The following is a 27,686-nucleotide window of genomic DNA, read 5'->3' as shown; positions in this document are numbered from 1 at the left end:
GTATTGATTCTGTCAGCTCTAAAATGAGAAATAGCACAACCAAATCAGAAATAACTTCCCATCTTTTTCCCCATAGTCTCCAAAAAACGGAAAAAACAAAACAAACTGCATTTATCCGGGACCCACAGGAGTCTGTCCTAGTTTCAAACTGAAGTTAAATCTCGGAAGCTACTCCTGGAATAACAATTATAAGCTGATACCTAAATACCAGAAACACTTGGTCAACCAGCTGACCAGTGCGCACAACAAATCTTCAACTGCTGTGGCCTCCGCGTGTCACGGACATGCGGTTGAGCTTGTAAAACCCCAAGTCTTTTCCTTGAGTTGATGCTAGGGCTATCAGGAGAAATGAAGGATTCTCATTATCAAGATCTGGATTGAGGTCAGGCCTCCTCAACATCCATTTCCTCTATCCCGCGAGTGGAGAAGTGAGACAGACATATCTCCTGTAAAGCGATCTCTAAAGCTGCCTGGATGTGTCAATCATTCTGTCAGGAAAATGTTTTAGAGGGCCTGATAAAACAAAAAACGCGACGCAGCTTCTCGTCTGCAGGCCACTGAGGAATTATATCAGATTCCGTGTTCTCATCTGAACGTGGATCTGGAAGATTGACTGTATACAAGCCATTAATCCAACAGAGAGTGAATATGATGCTTCCCCTCTGATTCATCAAGTTGAATCTTTGTCTCAGTGATTTCAAAAACTTGCGTCCCTAGCATGTCAGTAAACAAGACAGAGCTTACAAAGAAATTTGGGTATAGGCTATAATCATAAAACAATGAAGAGAAAAAGACACAAAATGGGTAAGGAATATTTAGGGTATTAGTTAAAGGAATTTAAGTACAAGGTTCACTCTGGATTTATTCAGGGTTGTGTAGGTACGACATACACTGATACAGATTAATGAGAGGATATGAATGACAATCCTCCTACCTCGCTTACTGTTTGCAACTTGTACAGTAGGAACGGTTGACAAAGCAACTTGAGGAGCTACTAGACAAAATAAAGACAGAAATAAACAGAAAAGAAAATAGATCAAATAAAACATAACTATGAAATCAAACAGAAATGATAAATAAAAATATAAACATTAATGTTTCCTAAATAGAGATGCAGTTTTAATCCTATTTCTGTGCCACAAATATATTTTTTAAATATCCTGGTACACAAAACACAGATACATGGTGTACTTCTTATCCCTGCAAGTATTGTTGTTTGGAAGTTGATTGCTGGCAGAAACTGCACAGCTGGCATTCGTGTAGTTGAGTTTTCTAGTGCCTTATAAGGTGGGATAGGCTAGGAATTTTTTGCTCATTTTTCCGTGGCATTCTCACGGATCTCTGCATTTTTTTTGTGGCCCTAGCATGGACTTTTTTTTGTGGCATTCTCACAGATCTCTGCATTTTTTCGTGGCCCTACCACGGACTTTCTTTTCCGTGGCATTCTCACGGATCTCCGCATTTTTTCATGGCCCTACCATGGACTTTCTTTTCCGTGGCATTCTCTCGAATCGGTTAGTTTTTTCCTATTTTCTTACCATTGTCACTTCGGTTTAGGGTTAGATTTACATAAAATGACATCCTTACCCAAACCCAACCCTAACGCCAGGCGACAATTGTTTAAAGTTTAGAAAATATAAAAGAATAAATCCAAAAAAAAATAATATAAACCAATACTTAAAGTGACATTCTAACGCAAACACCAAATCTAATCCTAAACCGAAGCGACAATGGTTTGAAAGTAGGAAAAAGCAGTCGAATAACCAATCCGTGAGAAGTCCGTGGTAGGGGAACGGAAAAATGCGGTGATCCGTGAGAATGCCACAGAAAATGAGCAAAAAATTTTGTGACTATCGGAACTTTGTGAGATCATGTTGCCTTTATCCCTATACACGCTCAGAAAAATTGTCCCTAGCTGTTACTCGGGCAGTACTCTTTGAAAAAGTACACCTTTGCATCTAAAGACTTCATATTAGTAGGTCAGAGGTACACACTGGTACCTTGGGTACATATTAGGACCTTTTTAAAGGGCACTGCCCCAGTGACAACCTGGGACCATTTTTTGACCATTTTTTTCCTGTCCAACAAGGGCAATACCAAAATTATCTGTTTATCATGCAGTCACAAAATGGCAAAAAAGGACCATGTCCTTCGACCCATGACCATACAGCAAACCCTGTACCCTATTTATTCAGATTTACTTTTTCTATGATGTTTCTCTGTGGACATTTATGCAACTGATTAAGGGGCGGTTCACAATTCGCATCTAAAACCGCGCGGAAAACTGGACCGTCGGTTGGTTCTTGTCACTTGACCTGCGGTGCACTTGCAACATTCTGAAAAGTTTAAATTTTTTTAACTTGACCACGTCGCTTCCATTATGAGCGCGCATACCGCGAGCCTACATTTGAAATAACGCACTTGAGCGCGCAAAAGACGCAAAATGTGAATCGCCCCTTACTGGATATTTTCTTGAATATGTCTACTGTAGATAAAACAGATATGAAAAGTTTTCGGTTCTAGCCAGGACAGGATTGAGAGGGCCTAAAACAGGGGTGGGGAATCCTGGTCCTGGAGGGCCACTGTCCTGCAGAGTTTAGTTCCAACCCAAATCAAATAAAAGTCTTCAGGATTATTTGGAAATAAAATGCAGGTGTGTTTGATTAGGGTTGAAACTAAATCTGCAGAACAGTGGCCCTCCAGGACTCACCCCTGACCTAAATAAAGCACTGCCCAAATTAATTATTCAGTCCAATTTTTAAGAAGAGCTAGTGAATATAAAGAAGATTGTCAATCTGGAATGGCTGAATCTTCAGCATCCTATGAAATTTTGAGAGTCAGATAAAAGGAAATTGTATCCAAGTTGAAAAATGACCCTACCTTGATTTCGGTTAGCGACACCTAGGGATGATATGTTCTGCCGAACTGCATGCAAGCAGGAGAAATCAGGAGTTAATTGAATGCACTGGCTATGAGATGCACTAGGACGGGTCCAGGTCGGACTTATGTACACATAAACAGCTACACACATCTCCAGATGGGTCATTCATAAAAGTGAGCCGATAGGCTCGATGAGAACAACAAGCAGACCAATCACTCCAGAGATCTTCTCCAGAGATTGTATGTAATTGAGCTGTGTGTTGTGGTGGCGTACGCTGTATTACATGGGAATGACAGCTGACAGATATGAAGAGAAATTGTGTCAGACTGTTGGAAGTAAGTGTGGTGCAGCTTTTTTCTTATACACACGTGTACATATGTATAATCGTGTTTGGTTTATTAAAGTGATAATTGAGACTAAAAGTTCTAAAAGTATGTGAAATTAGAAGTTGAAATGAACTGATGGAAAATCCTCATAATTACATACAATGCATTATTTCCTCGGAAAGCGGAAATATTACGGCTGGGAATGGAGAGGTCTCAGAGGCAGCACTAAAGCGAGAGGACCAAACCAAACGCTCCTTCCGTCTGACGCAAACATGGTTGAGTCCCTTACGTGCTGCTTCGTGGTTGACCTCGGTGTGTGGGCACGGGAAACATAGACAGGGTGCAGGAATTCCAGTGAGGACACGTCCGTGAATTTGATAAGACAATCGTTTGGTTCACCAGGGACATAGTATGGTGTTTTGCATGCACACGCAGAAGGAAACCCATCCTGAATACCCAGTATGAAATGTCCAATCACATTGGGAGAAATGACTTTTCCATGTGATTTGCGGAATTCCATAAACGTAACTATGACTTTTCAGTTCAAGCTCCAGTAATATTTTATGACAGAAATTAAAGATGGAAAACAAATGATTTTTTCTTGGAAGATAAATAAGATAAAGAGTTGAGGATGTGTCAACATTATAAAGTGTAAAGTGTTTCTCTTATTTATAGATTAGTATTTCTAATAAAATAACATTGGTTTATCAGCATTACTTTAATCAATTTAAAAATATTATTTTTACAAAAGTAACAGCGTGAACAATTGCATTGGTATTGAAGGGATAGTTCACCCAAAAATGAAAATTATGTCATCATTTTCTCATCCTCATGTTGTTCGTGTTTTTCTGATGAACACAAAAGAAGATATTTTGATAGATGATGGTAAGCACACAGCTGATTATAACCATTAACTTTCATAGTAGGAAAACAAATACGATGGAATTCAGTGGGTACCATCAACTGTGTGTGCTTACCATCATTTATCAAAATATCTTCTTTATCATATACTTCCATAAAATTTGTTTTCCTACCATGGAAGTTAAAGGTTACAATCAGCTGTGTGCTTACAATCATTTATCAAAATATCTTTTTTGTATTTATCAGAAAAAAATACATACAGATTTAGAACAACATGAGGAAGAGAAAACGATGACAGAATTTTCATTTTTGGGCGAACTATCCCTTTAACTAGCCTTAATAAATGCTGATAAACTATATTGCTACTGTAATTCATGTTAGCTAATGCATTCACTAATGTTAAGAAATACTACCTTATTGTAAAATGTTAATCGATTTGATTTCCAAAATCAATCAAACTAATCTAATAACAGTGTTGGGGGTAACGCATTACAAGTAACGTGCATTACGTAATAATATTACTTTTCTGAAGTAACCAGTAAAGAAACGCATTACTTTTAATAGATATTTGAGTTACTTTTTCAAAAAAGTAATGCAAGTTACTTTTCAGTTTAATTATTTTGTTAACTCGTCAATGGCGGGGAAAGAGTTAAACTGAACATAGTCACATAAAAATATGCACTTTGCGTACACACCTGTGTGGGATTTTTGCTCGGCATTTTTGTGATAAAATATATGAAATTTGCAGAACTTTTCGGTCATAAAAACACCTGCAAGGCCTTAAAGAGATCAACCCTCAGCCAAGAAAAAGTAACGCAAAAGTAACTAAAAAGTAACATAAGAATTACTTTCCATAAAATGTAACAAAGTAACGCAATTAGTTACTTTTTGGGGGAGTAACTTACTATTGTAATGCATTACTTTTAAAAGTAACTTTCCCCAACACTGTCTAACAATAGGAGAAACACTCTTTGTTTTCACAGTCCTTGCTTTTACTGAAGTTATCTTTTTGTTTTTTTATAGTCTTGTGAGACACAGAGAGTGGACACACAGCAAACGCTGGAGTCATTATTAGTTTGGAAGAGATTTGCCCACAGAATAACAGAGAAATCCAGCTGTCCCTTCTTGTTTCATTTCATGACACTAACACGCATGAACGCCAGCGTCAAGCTTCCTGGACCACAGCGAGAGCTTTATTACTGATGTAAAATGTGTTATCTATTAGCAAGCGATTAGACCCAATGCTGGTTGCATCTGCTCTTCATTAATGTTTTTGTTAGTGAACATTCTGATCAAAATTACATCGATGAGAAGTGACAGATTTTAATCAATGCTACGCCATCCTGCGCAGCCAAAATCTCATCTTAAAATATTAATTTGGCAGTAATGCCTGCATTAGGCAATTCTGGCAGGCTTAATAAACTTGAAATAGAATTGGGAAAAGTTAATAAAGAATTCAATTAGCCTCAAGCAACTCCGAGGAAACTGCAGTGTTTTCCTTTTCAAGGATGGACATAACATTAGTCTTTTTTATAAGCTTGCTCTATAGCTTCGTGAAGGTGGAGAGCACCTGTAATTGTTACAGTAATAGTCAGAGGACATTTTTATGGATTCATCTCTGTTTAAAATAAAAAACTGTGACCCTGGCTGTATTGCGAGTGTCTCCTCTTTGTGTCCTTCTAGATGGAGGTGTGTAAATTCACCATGGGGGACAGTAAATGGATGTTCATGGTACAGTAGCATGTGGGAGGGTGGTTTGACATCGCTTGAGCTCATGCAAACATAGTGACAGAGGCCATGCATTACAGCCAAACACACAGCATCTATTGAAGGGTGAGCGGAAAAGATGGTCCACTTGGTTTGACCTTCATTTCTGATTAAATGTGCAATTTTAGTACTGTATTTCTGAACTGGCAACAGTAAACCACAATTTACAAATCTGTATATATCAGACTTAATGAATTATTAATTTAAATATTGAAGATGTATGTGATATAGATTACAGTGTGCTATCAAAAAAAGGAAAGGTGTATATTAGTCCTGGACCCAGGAGAAGTGAGGCATGTGAATAAATATTTAGGGCTCTACATGCATTCTGACTTGTTCAATATCTCTGTGGCTCCACTTTTCCTATTCAGCCTTCCTGCTCCTGTAACTTTATCTCTCTGCTGGCTTACAAGGCCTCTGGCAGGGCCAGATAATACCAGATATAGCCGCATTTCTCATATTAAAATGATCTTTTTCTCTTTCTACTTTTGGAGAGGTCCTGAACTTCAATAAGGCCCAGTGACATTTATTTATCAAAGAAAAACAATTGTGTCTTTTATGCATGCAAAGCATCTATCTTTGAAATTTGAATTAGTTCACCCAACTAGCCAAAAGCAATATTGCCAGTTTTAAGGACTCTATTATAATTAGTTCACGAAGGAAATAACGTATGGTTACTTTATTTATATTTGGTGGAGTCACTGAAAATCAGAAATGGAAGTTTAACCAGAAGTAGACCAGTGGAGAAGTGAGAAGCAAAGCTGTGCATCTGTTGCTTAAGAGCTATGAGTTCATTTACTTACTAACTGGACCAACGCTATTTTGCAGACCTGGAAAAGAAACGAGAGAAGAGATTTTCAGTCAACTCCTTGCAAAAAATTCAATACTGAAAAATAATAACAATGACTACTCAGAGCAATATAAAGCCATTAAAGCGATACTCCAGACAAATATCAAAATTACCCCATGATTTCCTTACCCTCAAGCCATCCGAGATACATTTATCCATTATCTTTTATTTCTGGAGTTATTTTAGTAAATGTCCTTGCTCTTTCAAGCTAGAAACCATGGTAGAAAAACAGGGATCATGAACAACTTTTGACTTTGAAGCCCAACAAAGTATATCTATCCTTCACAGAAGTAATCCATGCGGCTAATAAAGGTCTTCTGCGATTAAAAAATTACATATTTTACACTATATAACTAGCTTCTGGTAACGGCACCATGGCTGCGTCCGGAACCGCCTACTTCCATACTATATAGTAGGTGAAAAGCAGTAGGTGAGGTGAGTAGTATGTCCGAATTCATAGTATTCCAAAAACACTATGCGAAAGGTACCTGGATGACCTACTACTTCCAGCAAGGTCCCGCAGTGTTGGGATGGCCACTTTACTATCCCATAAGCCCCCAGGAGAGGAGCTATCCAACGAAGAAGACGACATAGGGGCATTGTTTTATTTAAAAATGTCCAAAAGTGGTAACAGCTTTATTCAAATGCAAATACATATATTTAACAGCTGTTCCGTGTGGTTAAATTGTGGTAGTTTGACATAATTCCAGTTAACGACTAATTTGTTGTTATGACGACGTATGTCACGTGATATTTCAACATGGCTAATGTAGTACGTCCAAATTCTTTCATACTATCCATATTCATACTAAATAGAACTTACTGTTTAAACGGTCGATGAGTAGGTACTTCATCTAATTCAGTACCTACTGTCACAGTATTCGATTTCGGACGCAGCCCATCTTGGACTCACGCAATTTACGAGAGTCACTGCGTAACGTACCCTTGGCAACGAATGCTCACTCTGATAAAACTCTCTCGTGAATTGCATGAGTCCAAGATGGCATCGTTACCGGAAGCTATTAGAGTTGATAAATTTCAAAATATGGATATTTTTCTTCCAAAATTTCATAGATTACCCGCAAAAGACTTTTAATAACCCAATGGAGCCATGCGGATTACCTCTGTGAAGGATGAATGTACTTTTTTGGTGTTTAAAGTCAAAAGGTGCTCCCTGATCCCTGTTTTCTATTATTACTAAAGCTTGAAAGAGCAAGGACATTTACTAAAATAACGTCAAATGTATTTGTCTGAAAGATGATGGAGATCCATTTAAGCAATAAAATGACCAAAGACATTTAGTACGCACCACACATTATATTGTTCAACATAATTTTTTACATAAAATGCCAGTAGTGAACTGTTGGACTATTTGGTTCATAAGAAAAATGCAGAAAACTGTTTTACTCTATTGTTGTAACCTTACACTTTAATTTTATAATGCACTTTTATAAATGGGTTGTTGGGTCAAAAATGGACGAGCCCAGCCCCTTGGGTTTTAATGAACCATATGCTGGGTTGTTTTAACCAATTTTTTTGTCAAATATAGTGATGGGGAAGAGACGGCCTATGTCGAGTCCGAGTCAATACCAAGTCTTTGAAGGGTTGAGACCGAGACGAGACCGAGTCCATTGGTTTTCAAATACAGTCGAGTCCGAGTCAAGACCGAGTCTTTGAGGAAGCAAGTCCGAGTCATTTAGGAGTCAAAACCGAGTCGAGACCAAGAACATAAAAAACATGTCAGTTTTCATATTCATAATTTAATATCACCCCATTTAATAACCAACAGTTAGGCCTACAGACTAAGCTAGATTGGAAATTGTTTAGAGAAGCAGTCTTAACGTCTTAATATAGACTATGCATTTACATTCATTAAAAAAAAAATCCCTACCACATGCATCATCTTCTGCATATTTTTCTAGAGATAAAGAAACGGCTCTGATGGCAGTATCTTTGCATTGCACCATGGGATGTCATTATCAAATAATGCCCGACAACATTGTATTTTATTACTATTGTTATGTGTTGTGTGTTTTTTATATGAACAAAAAAAATGCGTTGGTCTCGAAGACTCGGCCAAAACATTGAGTCCTTCTCCTCCCACTGTGGTCCGAGACCGAGTCAAGACAGAGTCTTTGAAGGAACAAGTCCAAGACGAGTCCGAGACCGGACTCGAGTACTACATCACTAGTCAAATATAAACATTTTCTGGGTTAATTTAACCCAACGGGCAGGGCTTGTCAATTTTTGAACCAACGCTAGCTGTGTGCTGACTTCATTCTCAAAATTGTAGTATTTTTAACATAGCACATAGCAAATGCTTTTATATAAACTAGGCTCAGTTTTGTTCTGATATTCTACTAGCATATTCCTAGGTGATGTACCGATCTGTGGCATGAAGGATCAATCAGTCAATGTACTTAAACCAATTGGAGATCTGTGAATGGAGGATTTCCTCAGAATGCTGAAGGGCTCTCGGACATAATGCTCTGGTGACAGAAAGGGATTTGAACTCACAGCCCTGCCATGTGCCATCGATCTAGTGTGCAGTATCTAATCTCTCCCCTGATCTCTGCTTCACATGGACAGTTAAGAGCCAAATTTATGACCTTTTGGAAGGAGGGCTCAGAAATGACTGGGAGAATAAAGGCTGCAGGCACCTCCAACGAACATGTGTGAAGATTGAGATACGAAGAGAATAAAGGTATAAAATCTAACATTGTGTCCAGACTTAATAATCTAATGTGTCAACTTCAAAGTGTGTCATTAATTCAACACATTCTTCATTGCATTAAATTAACCTAGAATTGAATGTCCATTTTTGACACAACCATGACTTAAAACATCCCAGCAGCTGGGTTTTTACATAATATACCCAACTATGGGATGCATTTCATGGTGTATTAAAGAGCAACTATCGTCTGATTCACGATTTTACATTTTCTTTGGTGTGTAACTGTGGGTTCACACCAGACGTCAAATTCGCTTATACTGGACATAGTTGGACGCTTAAACATTTTGAGTCTACTCGTGTCATTTTTGCGTGAAAGCCATGCATGAAATTCTAGTCTCTAGACATTTACACTGAAATTTGCGACATGGGAGGGGCTTCTGCGACTGCGGTCGCTTCCTGTAATTACGTCACTACTAGAGCCAGCTCCTGATTGGTTAACGCGACACGTTTTTCCGCCAAAGTTGAGATTTTTCAACTTGCGCGTTTCCCGCGCTAAACGCCTCATTCGTGCCGCGAAACCTCCAGACGCGTGTCAACGCGTCTTTATATTGACTTAACATTGAAATCACTCGCGCTTGACGCCTCTACTGCAGCTGGTGTGAACGCAGCATAAATGTGTATAAGTACATGTTAACAATATGCAAAAGGGACAAACCCCAAAGTAAACGATTGATGTCAAAGGTATTCAGGCCAATCACAACGTACAGATTCAGATCAGGGACACAACGCTTTTCAGATCGATGAGTTTTTTATAAAATCAATGCGTTTAATGAAGGCAGGATATCTGGAGCTAAAAACATGTACGGTATGTGTTTTTTTTTAACCATAAACCATGCATTCACATTGTATTATACTCAATAACTCTGTTTTTTAGCAATGAAATAGGTGCACTTTAAACCAAAGTGTTTTAAACTACTTTAAAGTATAACTTATGTACTGGTAAAACATCTATATGCCAAGTGACAGCATTAAAGCAACAGCACTAAATTGGATATATTTTACTGAGAATGTAAGTGGTGCTTGTCTATGCAAACTTTGCTGGCACAGTGCTATTACTGTATACTGCAAGTGCTGTATATGCTTGCCAGCACCTTACGTGTCCTGGTTTATTGTATTTTGTTTAAGGAGCCCATACCCAAGTCTGTTTATTCTAGTCTTTACAGATGACTTAGGTGCCTTGTTCACTCTAAAAGCATGGGATGTTTTTTGGACCCAAAGCTGATCACCAACTCTGTTCGACAAGCCACATGATTTTAATCCATAATGCAATCAGTACACTGAAGTTTTATTATGAGCAAAAGCAATAGTGATGCGTTTACTTACGAATCTGGAATCTGGATAAGATTCATACAAGTACCACAGCTGACTTTGCAGAAACATACACTAAACTGCCAAAAGTTTTGGGACACCCCTCCAAATCATTGCATTCAGGTGTTCCAATCACTTCCAGTGAAAGGAACTCTTAATGCTTCATCATACCAAGACATTTTGGACAATTTTATGCTCCCAACTTTGTGGGAACAGTTTGGGAATGTCCCCCTCCTGTTCCAACATGACTGTGCACCAAAGCAAGGTTCATCAAGACATGGATGAGCGAGTTTGGTGCATTGACTGGCCCACACAGAGTCCTGACTTCAACCCAACCCAACATCTTTGGGATGAATTAGAGCGGAGACTACAAGCAAGGCCTTCTCGTCCAACATTAGTGTCTGACCTGAAGAATTATCAAAATTCCCATAAACACACTCCCAAACCTTGTAGAAAGTCTTCCAAGAAGCTGTTGTAGCTGCAAAGGGTGGGCCAACTCCATATTAAACCCTATGGATTAAGAATGGGATTTCATTCAGGTTCATGTGCATATGAAGTAAAGGCATGTGTCCCAAAACTTTTGTGTGTACATATAAATGTGTGTGCATTAAAAAGGGACTGTGCATGAAAATTAGCCAATACTGGTGCATTTTACATATTTATGTACTATTAATGTAAAAAATGGCATCCACAATGTAATACAGCACCACTCTATGTAACACACTCTCCATTGTATTGTCTCTAAATACAGGCAGGCTTTTAGTATATGTGTTTGTATTCATCCTCACAATTCATGTAAGTGCAATACAACCTCGGGTTTAATTTATTTATTTATGCGTCTCTTCTGGACAGTTGTCCGCCTTGAGACGGACGCGAAATATCATGTGTCATGTCATTAGATTAACTTTCAATCACAGTGGTTTCCAAGCCTCTTCACCTGCTGCAACTCTCCATTACGTGAATCGAATTGTGAAGCCTGATGCTGAAACGCATTAGGCTGCTTATGTTTATTGCACACGCCATTGATTTTTACCATCTGAACTTCTGCACTCTGGGGTCACTCCGTCTCGGAGATCAACTGATAATGTGCAATGGTGTGTGTGTGCAAACACAGACATTGACAGAGATCTGCCGCTAAATGTATTTATATGCTTTTCCAATTACATTCTGTGCTTTTGTTGCTGTACCTGTTAACATCTGGTTTAATATGGTTCGCTTGTCACTTTTTACTCTGAAACACTGCTGTATGAATAATAAATATCCAATCCACAGACATATTCTTTCCATTTTTAAAACGAATACATTCTTGACACGTGTAAAAACACTTTTCTATACATTAATAAGATCCCTTTCTCATAATTAAGCAATTATATTGTCGAAAACACACCTACAGTGTTGTATGAACCTGCACAGAATGATAAAGAATAGAAAGGCTCTTGGGAAGAAAAAATCCACCCCCACACACCTAAACACATGTTATACTGACAGTTAATTTTTCAGGCTTCCTCCCAGAGGTTGACGGGACGTAATTAACCCAACCTGGGCAAGATACCAGATCTGTCCTGCCCTACATAACACACTCACTCGCCTGCCAAGTCATCCAGCTTGAGGGATTCCCACCGGACGGCACGAAAATTGTGACGGCTTCCCTTTATTCCCATTTAAAGCCAATCTGTTTCTTAACCACCCACTTTCGAAGCCAACGAAACCTGTGATTTCATGTTATAGTGCCATTGTCTTTGAAAACGCAGCTGGTTCAAATCGCTGCTGGCCTCATTATTGTTGTTCTGGTAAAATAACATCCTGACCTTCACGGAGTCTCATCTGTTTGCTTTTTCCGTCCACCTGGACATTCCGGTAAAGCTTATCTAACCGAATTTCTACCCTAGGCAAAGTTGGTAATTACTTTCCCTGGCCACTTACATCTCCTGGCTATCCATCATTCAATTTCTACCCGGACGTGAGCCGTGACAAGCGCAAGGCTCAAAACGGAAGGAAATGTGATGATTGGCCGAGCAAGTTGTGTGATTCAGCATCTGCTACAAAAACAGGCCTGGTGTTTGAATGTCTTGCAGGGCATAGTGAATAGATTTGTATGTAAGATAGTATAAAAAGTATCTGCAGTAAGTCACAGTTAAGATTCCAGGAATGTGTCACACGGCGGAAAATCCTGTGATGGAAGAAACAAATATTTGAAAGAGAGATTACCGATGCGGCAGCACGGAAAGAGATGTGGAAAAGACAGAGTAAACAAACCAGGTCTCAAGGGAGGAAAAGGAGAACATAACACAAAACAAAGAAAGAAAGAGAGAGAGAGAGATAGAGGGAATAATATGGTTTTGGAAATGACACTATACGAGAGTCAAGATGGGGGTTGTGGACTACATCCAGTCAGGGTGGAGATGTTAAAATGAATAATTAGATAACACAAATGGTACAAATAACTCTCCTCTTCTGGGAGAAGACAATATGGCCACCTGGCCCTTCAGATAGCACTAATTAGAACATTCATACAGCCCTGAAACAGGGATTGAGGACACTTTTAATTACACTTCAACATTGTTCGTGTTACAAAGCAAGAAAGCTAAGCATCTTCGGCTGAGCAGCCCCCAAAACGGGAATATTCATAGGACAGCTCTCTCTTATATAAGGAGGTATGAGTTTGCATGTCTGACAATGGCAGGTGGAGGAAGAGTGAAGTTAGGAAGCGCACAGCTGTTGTAGTTTCAGCCCAGGAACGAACCGTTTGATTCAAGGACGCCGAACGATGGCAGGGAACCACACTGACATCTGGCAGCGCTATACTTATGTACACTAATTAAAAAAAAAACTAAATCAGCCATCAGTCGTACACTATGGCACCGCTGATAATAATTTACTCTCATTGCGACTGTCGTCACCAGATGTGTCGGGCTGTCTTACCTAGCTAGGCTGAACGGAAGTAAATGAGGTATTATGAATCCTCTCCCCCGGTGGATCTCGCTCGAGCGTGATATTCATGGCTCCTGTGTTGTTTGCTGAGTGGAGTTTTGTATCGGAATAATTAAATGTTAAAAAGCTGTAAAATCAATAAGTCGCATAAAAGCGTATATCATGTTCAGCTTTTATCCTCGTGGACTGACGTTGAGGTCAATGAGGAGCGATAAAAACCTTTACTGAAACGGTGTCGGGACACATCTCGGTTTAAGTGCTTTGATCGAGAGTAATTTACAAAGCTAGACCGGTTTGATCTGAAGATTCATTTGCACCGTTTAATCCTTCTAGGACAAGAGGAATTAGTCTGTAAAGAAGCCCAATGTCTCGGACCACAGCGGAGAGAGTGGGTGGAAAACAATTAGCGTCGCTTGCTAATCCTTCTGTCAGATTAGTAATCTTCTGTTTTTATACTCACGAACCACACCGAACGGCCTACAGTCGTTGCTTTTGAAAAACAGCAGGCGCGGTGCAGATCAGACCTTGTTGTGACTCGGCATCAAGAAACCCTACATCATTCTGACAACCCATAAAACACACAAACATTAGTCAAGTTTAAGAAGGCGTTTTAGATTCAGATCAGCACAGGGCAAAACATTGTGTCTGATTTCTGTTGCTGCCTTTTCCAGGGAGGAGAAAATGGGGGCGCCCTCATCGCTTCCCCTCAACCCGATAGCAGAAATGGTCTGTCAGGGCTAATTCTCCAACTGATCGCTCTCCGACTCGCCGTTTCAATGTGAAGCGGGGATCTAGCCACTATACCCAGATAGCTGAGCATGCTTCGATGGGGAGTGATACCTACTTCTCTTTTTCATTTTGTCTGACCCGCTAAGGCTAACCACACCACTCTTTACTGACATTGTACAAAAGAGGTGACAGTACATCACTCAAAAAACCTCTTCCATCTTGTTTCCCTAAAAATAAAGGTGCCACACAATGCCATGAAAAAAAAACACTTACTGTATGGTTCCACAAAAAAACTTTTAACATATATTTCTGTTTCACAAAAATACAGAAGCCGAGAGAAGTCGTGTACTATTATTATTTTTGCTTGCTTGTTTTCTCGTGATCACAACTTTATTTCTCGTGATCTCGACTTAATTTTCTCATGATCTTGAGATAACAAAAGTTGTTTTCTCGTGATCTCGACATAACAAAAGTTGTATTCTTGTGATGTGATTAAAGCTTAAGTGTACTTGATAGAACAGGTTTTTTGTTTGTAGACAGCAAAAGCATATTTAGCGGAATTAGCATGGATGAACAATTTGGATTTTAAATTGGATCAGGAATTCGTTCATCAAAACAGACAATTGACAATTTGATAGTGAATTTAGGGATATACACGTTTCCAGCACCTAAATTAAATGACTTACAGTCAACAAACAGTCAGAAAACCAACTGTACAGTGTTCATGTGGTTGCCAGCTATAACGCACAGATTTTTGTTATAGATATTTATTAAAATAAACTGTTAAATGCTATTGAAGAAAAAAATGTGTACATTATAACTTTAGAGGTGATCCCTAAATTCACAAACAACGTCCAACTTTATTTATTTATTTAGTCCATCACGGGCAATTTTTACACTTGTGGTGACGGTGAAGACCCCAGCTCATACATCAGCAGTCCACTTCAAAATACACTAAATATTTGGGAGAGGAAATTACGTCATAATATTTTGGATTTGGATTATGTCAGGATAAAGCGAAAACTACTTTTGTTCACTAGTTCGCACTAGTTTTGTTTCACTTATAATGTCCCTCTGATTTTAGTGTTTGGTTATGGTTAGGGTTAGGGTTGGGGTTTGGGGTGGGTTTAGGTTTTATTTAGAAAAATGTTGTCCTTGGGTCAACACAATATGTTCCCCTGAAGACATCAACCACTTGGCAAATCCAGTTTGAGCGAGTACCAAAACACACTTGTAGCCAATCAGCAGTAAGGTGCGTGTCTACTAACCAACATCGTTGCCTGGGTTGCGTATGTGTGGGGTGGGTCTATCAAAAGAAAGTCCAGATTCTATTAAGGGAAGGGGTGTGTTTGTTTAGGTGATTTCAAATGTCAACATTGGCTTTCAGAGATCGTGCACCCCGCCTTTAAGAATCTTGACAAAAATGGTTATTTTGGGAATCAAAAATGGTTCTTCTTTGGCATCACTGTAAAGACCCTTACGTAGCACATTTATTTGAATAATTTACCTCATTGGACAAAATGCAGATTCGTATAATACGGTGTTTAAAGCAGTGGTTCTTAAACTGGGGGCTGTGGCCCCATGGGGGGCCCTGAGATGGTTTAATCACATTTTATAAAATACATCAAGTTATCATAAATTCTGTGTAATTTAACCTCAGAAGAATAAGGCTACTAACCAACATCATTACAAGTTTTGGAATGTTTTATGTCCTAAACATTTTTTGGGGGGGCATCAAGGGATGCACCGTACATAAGGAGGGCCGCATGCTGAAAAGTTTGAGAACTACTGGTTTAAAGTGTTCTTTTTTCTTCCTTTTATAGTTTTATGAACCTTTTTAAACCTGAAAAAGTACCTTTATGTTTAGGAGTGAACAAAACATATCAAAAACAGAAAAGAGATTTAATTGTGTTTTATTACAGTTGTAACTCTCCAAAATTGCTTACTATTCTCTAATTACCAAGTCGTATGGTGGTTGTGTCAAGCATAGTAAAATCAGTTTTGTCAAATCAGCTACAATTGGCTTTAAAATGACAAATTGTGTTTCTTTGCCTGAAATATTGTTATTGTTTAATCCAATTATTTTTAATCTACGGGGAATAAACTACGAGCCTGCCTTTTACAGCATTATTAAATTATGGATTTCTCGCCCTCACCACACAGGACTATAATAATGGACTTTACGGTGAGGTCGTCTTTTATACTGGGCTCAAAGTCTGGGGTGTTTTTTTTAATAATGTCCTGTCAATCTCACTCCTTCAAAACACTCTACCGGCTCCTAGTGAGTCATGAGGTACAACTGCTGCCAGGAGGCATATTATACGTCGCTCCATTCATGCACACTCACACACGTGCACACGCACTCCAACCTGCCTCCGACGAAAGAGAGAAGAAAGTTACACTATTATAGTTTTGGCATACAAAGAGAGTTTGTGTGAATGTTTTGTGATATGCATGCTCAGGCCGTATCTCTGATATGTAGTATTGCTTTGATCCCAAAAATCCTATTTTTCTAGGCAAACATTCAGTGTGTTGGATAGAATCTATCTTCTGTCATTTAAATTAAACTTCAACAGTGGTGTAGTCCCCAGGCGGGTTTTCTAAAGGCTAACTGTCCTTCTGTTCAAGTTTTAACATTTGACGTACATGACCGTTTATTTTGGATAGAAAGGTCATCCATATTTCTGAAGGATCAAATATTACTGAAGGGCAAAAAAGTTGCATTTCTTTAAGACAGGGTCTTGGGTTATAGCATGTCTTTATGTTTATGCATATAAAGTACTTTTAAAATCTATGTTAATGTTATATAGAGCTGTAATAAATAATCGGTAAAATCGATAATTATCGACAAACCATTAATTGCTCTGTGACATCACATGCTCCCGCACCACCTTTGGACACGTGTCCGCTTCATACAGTGCAAGCTGTGCGCTTATAATTAAAGTCAGGTGCTGCTTTTTTATATAGCATGAGATGGGTTAGAGATGGAAGGATTTGGATCCTTAGTTGCTGGTATTTGGGATGTGAATAGTCATTGGATTGCTTTTGGACATATTTTGAATGACCATTGGGGTGGTCGTCCTTCAACGTGATGCCCAGCGGATGCCTGACCAACGACCACCGATGGAACCCGTTTAATCTCCTTATCCGTTTACATGGCATATAAATATATATATATACAGTCGATATATATACCTCCCAAGGTTTTTTCCCTCCTAGGACTTTTTTCCTCCTAGGTTTAAAAAAGTCAGAAGTTTTTTTCTCCTAGGGGTTTATTTCAACCCCGGGGAGTCAGCCGACATTGGCTTAAGCACTCTCTTCTATACATTACATTATTAATACGCTCGCTTGTGAAGTTTATATAAAGCCGCTGTATTTTGCTACTTATATTGTCTGTCGATTTTTCTGTGTTGTCCCCTGCTTCTATTAATGTAAAGCTGCTTTGAAACAATTACCAATTGTGAAAAGCGCTATATAAATAAAATTGAATTGAATTGGTTTTGTAACGTGGATCTGGCAACCCTGACAGGACACTGACAAAAGCAAAAGCGCAAAAGAACACTGGATAATAAAGGTTTCATTTCGTCCTTTAATATAAGTGAGTTTGTATTTGTTTAATTGTTGTTTAATTGTGTTTTCATAAGAATAGTAATAAACCACAAAATAAGCATCTGGTTTAAAGTAATACTGTATGGCTTACTTATTTTGTTATTAACAAATTCTCATCAAGGTCTAAAATTAAAGATTAAAATCAGTTTATTAATCTGTAGCAAAAATTTTTACCAGCACATCCCTGAAGACTTTAAGTTCATAATATTTTACATTTAAAGATGTTTTACTATTAAAAGCTGCACAATTTGTTTTATTTAAGGCTTAAAGGGGACATATCATGAAAATCTGAGTTTTTCCACGTTTAAGTGCTATAATTGGGTCCCTAGTGCTTTTATCAACCTAGAAAATGTGAAAAAGAAAAACACAGTAACTTAGTTTTGGTAGCCCATTCTCTTCAAGCATGTAAAAAAAATAGTTAATTGAAATTTGGCTCCCCTTGTGATGTCAGAAGGGGACAATATGGCCCCTTATTCTGTACTATCCAACCACGGGACTGTCATTTTGTGCAGAGATCAGCTCATTTGCATTTAAAAAGGACACACACAAAAATAGAAATGTTTTGCTCACACCTACAAAGAGGCAATTTTAAGTAAGGAATAATTGACGACGGGCCATTGGATTGTAGGAAAATGATGCACACCAAGGTGGTAATGCGGCACGACGCGAAGCGGAGTGCTGTTACACCACAGGTGTGCATTGTTTTCAAATAGTTCAAGGGACCGGAGTCAATTATTCCGCTTATACCACGGTTACCACAAACATTGCTCTGGTGCCTATTTTTAAGACATTTGAAAAGATAGGTGTGCGGTTTACAGAAAAATAATCAACACCCATAGAACATTTCTCAGCCAATCAGAATGCAGCATTCAACAGACCCATGGTATAACATGTTATAATAAATTATCTAAATAATATTTTGAGATAAAACTTCACATGCATACTCCGGGGACACCAGAGGTTTCTTTCACATCTTTAAAAAGTCTTGTAAAATGTTCCCTTTAAAATAGAAAAATTTAAAAGATTATATTAGCGAAACGCTTGCCCTTTTTAAAGTACACTTCTACACATGAAACCCTAATCTAGTACCTTATTTATCTATAATAAGTGAAAAATCGAATAAATTTAAATCAGATCAATGAAAAAATAATCGCCCTATTAATCAATTATGAAAATAATCGCTAGTTGCAGTAGTTATGTGAATATCATACTGTATGTGACCCTGTCTGTGAAATCCAGGCTAAAGTCTCAAAATTTCAATTCTTGACATGACCTTAATCTGTCACAAGATATCAAGGTTATATTTTCAAAGTGTGTTCTTTACACTGTCTAAATGACTTTAGGTGGATTTTCACATGCAGGCAGGGTCACAAATCGGTTTAATGGAAAACATGAAGATGAAAATGTTTGTATTTGATTTAAGAAATGTTTACATATACAAATTACATTACATAGCAATTTAAACATACTAAAAACCACAGTTAAAGCATAGTAGGCTAGTGTTTAAAAAGTGTTTGAAGAAATTGCAATTGAATATATAATTTGTGTTGGACAAAATGCAAAGGAGAAGCACTGTGCAACCAAAAATCTTTACTGTACAATACTTATAATTGAATAAAACCTATAATCAGGTAAAAACTAATACTGTCTTCTTAAAGTTTAGAAGTGAACGTGAATGCTCCGTGACAGAATACCATTGAGGACCTTATTTTAAGTGGAAGTAGGGTAATGGCTTTTGAAAAGACACCATAAGCGCATTGTGAAAGGTAGGACAGCAGCAAGAAAGATGGTTTATGGTCAGAAAAAGGATCTGTGCCTTGTTATCCTCACATAAAGCCTGTATTGTTCTTTCCGGTAAGTGGAATAGGAGTGTGTGTGTATGTGTGTGTGTGTGTACTCACAGATATTTGCTGTGCCCTTGGGGATAGGAAGATAGGATCCAGCGCTCCAAGCCCTGGCCTGATAATTCCTCTTACAGCGGCCGCAGTCGGGCCCCGTGGTGTTGTGCTCGCACTCGCAAGTCAGTTTCTCTTTGTCAAAGACACAGCTGTTGGCGTGAAGGTTGCACTTGCACCTGTCACGGTGAAAGAGAAAAAGAGGAAATAAAACATCTGCCCTTTGGATTTTCAATTGCGAAGTTCAATTACACCCGAGAGAGGGGAAAAATTGGAACCAGCACTTAGAGACGAGAGTGACCTTGTAAATCATTTGCATCCAAGGAAATGTGCATCTGCATGTGGCGGTATTCTGAAAAGCTTTCGGAAAGTGACTTCAAAACCTTGCACAGTGTGTCAAGGATTTAGCAAAATCCACATCATTATTTTTCTCGGTTTATTCTGTTTTTATCCCCTCTCGAAAGATGGGTTATATATAATTGTCCCACTGGAGATGGAATAATTACAGACAGGTCACACTTTCAATGAGACATAGAAACGCTGAATAATCTATAGACAAAAACAACTGAGGACATATTGTGCATACCCATATCAGTGTGTACAGTAATGTGGCTGTAAGTGAATATAGTTAGTTTAATGAAATAATGAAATTATGCAAGGTACTACAAAAACTACAATGTACAATTCCAGTAAGACCATTCTCTTAGATAAAATATATTTATCTAGTATATACTTTATCTATATAAACAACAATAAACACCAATGCACCTAAATGTTTACTCATTTATGACAAGAGTGCTTTAAATGTTTCCTTTTTATTTGATAATTCATTCACTTTGGCTAGCAAGCATTTGTCTCACATCAACACAAGACAGACAGGCTTGCATTCACAGTTCGCTCTCTGAGCACACAAATTGATTCTGTATGCAAAAAGGCAAAAGATGGATTGGGTTGCACAGATGTAGTTGTGACGTACAGAAATTGTAATGGTGTTATGTGAAACTGTTTTCCAGTCTGAATAAAGCACCTTGACTTACACTTGTGTTTATGTGTGTGTGTGTGTGTGTGTGTGTGTGTGTGTGTGTGTGTGTGTGTGTGTGTGTGTGTGTGTGTGTGTGTTTGCGTGCGTACATATTTATACTCGAGGTGCAGATTTGTCTCTAGAAGTGACCTTAATATGACAAAATTTCCTTTGGGAACATCTAGAATACACATTTGCAAAAACAATATGTATGCAAAAGGTTTCTGTTTGGGTTGGCATTGTATATGAAAACAACAGAAAACTACGGTATTTCCTTTTTTAAATATTTTTTACTGTATGTAGTAAAAATGTACACTGTAAAAAATGCAGCATTTTTGTCAAATCAACACTGAAAAAAATGATTCATTGAATTTAATCAATTTTTTTAAGGTAAGTGGTTGTAATCAATTTAAAAATTTTGTTTAAATGTAGCTTAAATAAATTGATTACAACCACTTACCTTAAAAAATTGATTAAATTCAATGAATAATTTTTTTCAGTGAACATATATTTTTATCAGAGGCGGACACTAAGTATTTTAACTTTCTACGTAAATGTAAATCTTTAAGTATTCGTATTTTATCAGTGTTTTTCTTTGGAAAATACTTTTTACTCCACTACATTTTATAATTTCAAGTTTTTGATTTATATTTAATATTTAAGTACATTAAATGTCTAGTTTATGTAAATAGGTATTAAATAATTTTTTTATGCAATATAAAAGGAATACACAGTATGATTCTATGCTTTAGAATGTAGTGAACATTTTTAGTAAAGTCATTTTTTTCCCAAGACAAACACTCTGATAAAGCACAGATGCTTGGAAAATTTACTTAAAACACTCAAGTAGTGTCCGCCTCTGATTTTTATGTTACTTTAACTTAAAACAAAAATTCCACTTGTTTTTATAAGTTATGTTAACTTATCACAGGTCAAAACTTAAAATAGCAGGTTGAATTGACTTGCAAAACCAAATTGTTTTAACTTCATGTTGCATTATTTTTACAGTGTATACAGTATGTGTGTGTGTGTGTGTCTGTGTGGGTTGGTTTATGTGGTTTACGAGGACATAAATAGTGTATAATGACATGTTTATTATGCTATAAACGTGTTTTGCTACCAAATAGGGCCATTATAGACGGTTTCAGCAGTAACAACATAAACAAGCGCCTTTCGTGGTCCGAACGTAACTTCCGGTAAACTCCGCTAAGAATAAATAACAACAAAGTTCTTTAAACATAGTTTATTTTTATAACAAGCAAAAAAACAACACATAGATTACCTAGGAGAACATTTGTTCAGGAGATCAGTTTAGCAGTCAGACCATTAAAAAAACTAAACCGGAAGTAAAGTTCAGATCCAGACGTGTATCGCGTAAGCGCACGTGCGTCCGATGAAACCGTCTATATATCCTTACAAATATAGTGAAACAAAAGAACAACTTTAAGGTGGTCAGTTTAAAAAAGGCTCATAAACAGGTCAAATCAACATTTACTGTTATTATAACTTCAACATTTTTGAACGAGGATAAGATTTAAAAAATATTACACTAGCCTTGTATGAATATAACTATGTGAGACGTCTTTATGGATACACTAAAACAGATGTAATGCTCGATCTATAATTAAAAAGGTAAATTAATATTACAAAAAAATGACAAAAACTTCAAATAAGAGTACAAAAATGATATCAAAAATAAAAGAGACAGAAAATGCATTTCAACTTAATATACAGAATGGTTTGTCATGTCATGAATGTATTAAAGTACCAGAAGTTCACATATAAAAATAGAAAAGTTTAACTTTTAAACACCAGAAAGTCCACAGTAGAAAAACATGTGAACTATTTCTTTAAAGTTGCCCACCATCATCCTGACAGATTAAAGTGACACTGCGGGAAATCAAGAGGTGTAAATCAGTCGCTCGTCTTTGATCTACCGCATTCCAGGCTACGACTCCGCACGGATTATGGGCATAACCGGGCTCTTGATGTCTGCCGTCTCTCTTTCTCACACATGTGTACGGTCTGCTCTGCGTGAGCATGGAGAAGCATTATTAAAACCATTAAAGTGTTGTGTCCGAAGAGATATGCGTGCAGGGGCTGATAAATGTGATGCACCGAATCACGTTTCGAAGTGACAAATGACTACTTGGTCGCTGCAGGTAAACATGGGCAGAATAAATGAGAGGGCATTATTCTCCAGACACCCTGATTTGCATCTCATTATCTTTAAAGTTTTTTTTACATATATTTAATTTAGCAGAAGGGCATGTCAAATCTCAAGATCCTATTAGATGTCTAGAAGGAGATCCTCTTTAAAACTGGCACCTGTCAACCAAGCATGAATCTGTTGCTTCTGCGAAATGTCAGCAAGCTTGCGCACATAAAGGCTCATGCTGAATAATGACATATGATGCAAATTAGTCATTGATATTATGGCGGGTCATTAAACTGCACATAAACAGCGAGTAATAGACTTGTGAGACATATTAAAACTACGCAGGAGTAAAAACCATAAAAATGGGTTGTTTTACAATCACACGCTACATTTCCAGTGGCCAATGGGGTACTGGAGCTAGCTATGCATTGTCAGAAATAGCTCCCAGCTTCACTAACAAGGCCAGAACGGCGACCGCCGCCGACATGCAAGAGGTTTCCGGCACGCTTGGCATCCTGATGAGACCCTCAAGCTCGGTTCAGCTAGAGGTCTTAAGATTCCACGCCACAGTTTTTGCAGCTTGACCTTCATATCCTCTTATCACCAGCAACATTTTAATCATGGTGTTGATACGAGGCGGAGCGGGGCTGCTGATGTAATGAAGGGGACACAGCGAGAGCCCGCTGGGCTTCTTGCCGTCGGCATGGTAGCATTGCTAAAAGAAACGAAACATTCTCGTTCCAGTCTGGTCACGGGGGGAGACGAGGCGCAATGGTTGCCTCAAGGAGAAGCACAGTAAAACATGTATTTAATTAGACCTTAATGCCAAAGCTGCTCTCCTGGGCTCTACCATAGAAACTGTCTATCTTCAATTAAGGGGAGGCACAACATATGAACAATCACTGCTCTGTTCTGAGGGTTAAAACTGTAATTAAAATGGTAAAATTTAAACGTGTAAAAAACACCTCAAATGAAAATGACATTATTTGATACTGACTATATATGAAGAGTTCAGGGGCAAAACCCTCTAAGTGCGTCTTGTTTTCTTGTACACTCTTAGAAAGGATTTACACATCTTTGTGCGTTAAGCTTTAAACACATTGTGGACTCTATCGTACACTCGGCGCAATGCAGCGTGATGCAAGTGTCTTTTGCTAGTTTCAACCCTGCGCAATTATCATTTTTACGTTTAGCGCCATGTTGTTTAAATAGCAAACGCATTTGCGCCCACTTTTGCGCCCAGGGGCGTTCTGGTCTGAAAACGAGGTGTGTTCAAGCACATTGTTGGCACGTTGCTATTTTGAGGCAACTAAAATAGACTATTAACCAACAAAAACCTGTTTTATGTTTATAATTTTTGTTTTTTAAAGAGTGCAGTAAATTATGCGCCTATAATTGGGACGACAACGCGGGTTTGCTTATCACATACATGAATGCGCAGCAGCAAAAAACACACTTTAAAATATGAAAGATTAAAGGATTGAATGTAAAATATTATTATTGAGTCTCTTGGACATAAATGTAAATTCTTTATCTCTGCTTTTAGAGTATTTTTAGAGTACAAACATTTTCTTGCATATTTGCAAATTATTTTATGAGATTACAATGATTATGTAGGATATCAATACATTTACAGCAATTAAAAGCCTGCTATTTGTATTTCTATGACTGAAAGAAAATGTCTTTTAAAGGTTTTAATAAAAAAAATTAAATTTCAATAAAAATTAAAACAACACATTTTTTAACATTATTCTTAAACTGGGGGTCTTCTTTCTCCACTTAGTTTTTCAGTTTACAAAGTCCATCATCTAAATAGGGATTAGACATAGCACCAGCGCAACTGGCTTTTAAAGAGGATGAGAGATAAGACTCTTATTGGTTCATTGCACTTTACGCCCAAAACACACCCATTACTCATTAGGAAAATATGAACAAGCCTTTTCGACCGTGCGCTCGGCGCACAAACCATTTTTCCAGTCGTTAAATTAGCAAAAGTGGCATCGGACACGCCCATTAAGACCGTGCGCCGTGCGCCGTGCGCTTTAGACAATGCGCTTAGACTGTTAAAATAGGGTCAACTATTTTGTGGTGATTTTGTGTTAAAATATAACACAAGTTGTGTTAAAAGTAACACAAAATGTGTTGTTTCAATAATAACACAAAGATGGGTGGATTCTGAGATTCACTAAATGTGTTGTCCCAATTCAATTCAATTCAATTCAATTCAATTCAATTCAATTCAATTCAATTCAATTCAATTCAATTCAATTCAATTCAATTCAATTATTTTATTTTACTTTACTTTACTTTACTTTACTTTACTTTACTTTACTTTACTTTACTTTACTTTACTTTACTTTACTTTACTTTACTTTTATAAGTTTCTTTTGTTTAGGTTTAATAATTTAAGTTTAATGGCAATGAAAAGGTTATTAGTAAACAATTGAAATGCCCTATTTTACCATATTTTCATTGTGCATGCAAAAATCTCCACTACTAAAAAAATCCACTTCTTTGGACAAGCCAGTAAACTAGTACATCACTAAAACATTTCAAATGATGAAAGTCAGAATTCAAAAGGTGAAAATTAAGGAACTGTTTAGGCACTGATTAAGATTAAGCAGATTTGAAGTGAAAGTATTTGAATAACATGTAATACGTAATTATGCTCTCATTTAGGAAAATATCCTTATCAAATTTTTGATGGAGGTGGTGTTTAATGGCTTTTGCATCTGAGCTTTTTATATGCCTCCACAATATTTGCATGTATATGCATTAGTTGATAAAATGCTATCATGTATCATTTATTTATGTATTATTATTAAGTCTATTATGACTAGATAAAAACAAAAGCTATTTTTCTCAATAATGAGCTTTGACTCTACAAAAAGGTTAACAAGCTGAAAATCCTCCTTAAAATGCAGGAGTCACAACACGCTGATAATAGCGATTTATTTATCTTTCTTTTATAGAAATAAAAGCCTGAGGCAGAGTCTGTGACCTCCAAAATAATAGAAGCCTGATTGACAATGAAAGCACAGACACATCAGTAGTCTCCTTTATTAAATGATCCATCTTTCAATTGACCTCATGAAAAATAAGCCCATCTTCCCCGTGTCACATTTTCTCATCACGTCAGAAAACTGACAGCAAAGAAGCCTTGGTCCATGTGCCGCCTTGTGCTCTACAAACCTATCAGTGAATAATTATTAGCAATTATCTCTAAATGACGCTTACACATGCATGGCTAAGCATGCTGATCCAACCGAAACAAGCTAAGCTAAGACAGCGTAGTGTAGCCAGCGAGTGAGCCTAAGAGTAGTAATTATATTTCATTAAATGTGCAGGTGTTGTAGTAATATGTAGAACAAGGTCAAACCTCTCATTAAAATAACAGTTTGTTCATGTCAGCGTACAAAATCCACTGTGTAAATCAACAAAAATATTAGGTGCATGCAGTGGCAACCGGTGACTTTTTTTTCGAGGGCACTCAATGCGATGTCCGTCACAACATGTATGTAGCCCGTCATGTGTGTGGTTCGTAATTTCAAAATATGTGTTCTGCTCTTTGAGAGATCGTGTGTGGATCACGTGTTTTGTCTTAAATAAGTGCCTGCTGCAAATGCGTGTAAAGGATTTATGATAAAAGACAAGCTCGCGTTTGCCAGATACTCGCATAATCTCATGCGTAATAATCAGAGTTTACTGTAAAGGAGTGTCTTGCGTGTATTTTGTGAACGTGAGGGTCTCTTTTATCATAAACGGTTTTGACGCGTGTGCAGCAGGCACTTATTTTGACAAAACACGTGAAACACATGGTTTACATGACGCAACAAACACATATTTTGAAAACGCAAGCAACACACATGACACTCGATTCACTTATTTTGAATTAGCGGCCCTCGGATGAGCATTCACGAGCATTCAAAAATTACTGTTTAAAAAAACCTCACACCAGAGGGACAGTTGTGACATTTTAAACCATCCCCTGAAAAGTTAAAAATACAAAGTCTTGGTAAATTCCATGTACAAACACTTGACTGACTTTCCCATTGTAAAGATACTGGTATGTCTCTGTGCTTTTATATTTGGGCATTGAAGACCCTTCACCTCCGATCAACTACACAAAATGATTGAATATATCTTCATATATCAAGCCACTTCTTAATTTCATCCTCATACTCGTTCATACATGGCAGGTGTAGTAAATATTAATTGTTTAAATCATGTTTTATGCGTGCTCCCACTACACTGTTTTCTACCGGCTGGCTATTGAAACTGAAGGCTCGGACCAGAAAGGCAACACGTCACTTCACTTACTTCTGCGTTCAAGAAACAGGTGGATAGAAAAAGAGTAGTGGATTATCTGACACACAAATGGATTCTCTGGAATCTTCTTAAAGGAATATTCCATTTTCTTAAAAGAAAAATCCAGATAATTTACTCACCACCATGTCATTCAAAATGTTGATGTCTTTCTTTGTTCAGTCCAGAAGAAATTATGTTTTTTGAAGAAAACATTGCAGAATTTTTCTAATTTTAATGGACTTTAATAGAACCCAACATTTAATACTTAACTCAACACTTAACAGTTTTTTTCAACTGAGTTTCAAAGG

General features: G+C 37.6%; 1 protein-coding gene across 8 annotated transcripts in view; it reads right to left on the bottom strand.

The window, feature by feature from the left end:
* The window catches only part of ntng1a (netrin g1a), a 193,549-nt gene that overhangs the window by 68,193 nt on the left and 97,670 nt on the right, over positions 1-27,686 (bottom strand). For 5 of the 8 annotated variants that reach the window (XM_055182952.2, XM_073864243.1, XM_055182951.2 and 2 more), the window contains exons 4-5: positions 19,898-20,070; positions 6,639-6,665 (exon numbers count right to left, since the gene is read on the bottom strand). In XM_055182952.2, coding sequence (XP_055038927.2) covers positions 6,639-6,665; positions 19,898-20,070 — 200 coding nt within the window. Of the gene's footprint in view, positions 1-934; positions 992-2,880; positions 2,926-6,638; positions 6,666-19,897; positions 20,071-27,686 lie in introns of all 8 variants that reach the window. The other 3 variants (XM_055182953.2, XM_055182956.2, XM_055182955.2) reach the window with 2 other exon arrangements.

Source organism: Misgurnus anguillicaudatus, chromosome 25 (assembly GCF_027580225.2).
Source record: "Misgurnus anguillicaudatus chromosome 25, ASM2758022v2, whole genome shotgun sequence".
Lineage (NCBI taxonomy): Eukaryota > Metazoa > Chordata > Actinopteri > Cypriniformes > Cobitidae > Misgurnus > Misgurnus anguillicaudatus.
This window is presented reverse-complemented; position numbering and strand designations above follow the sequence as displayed.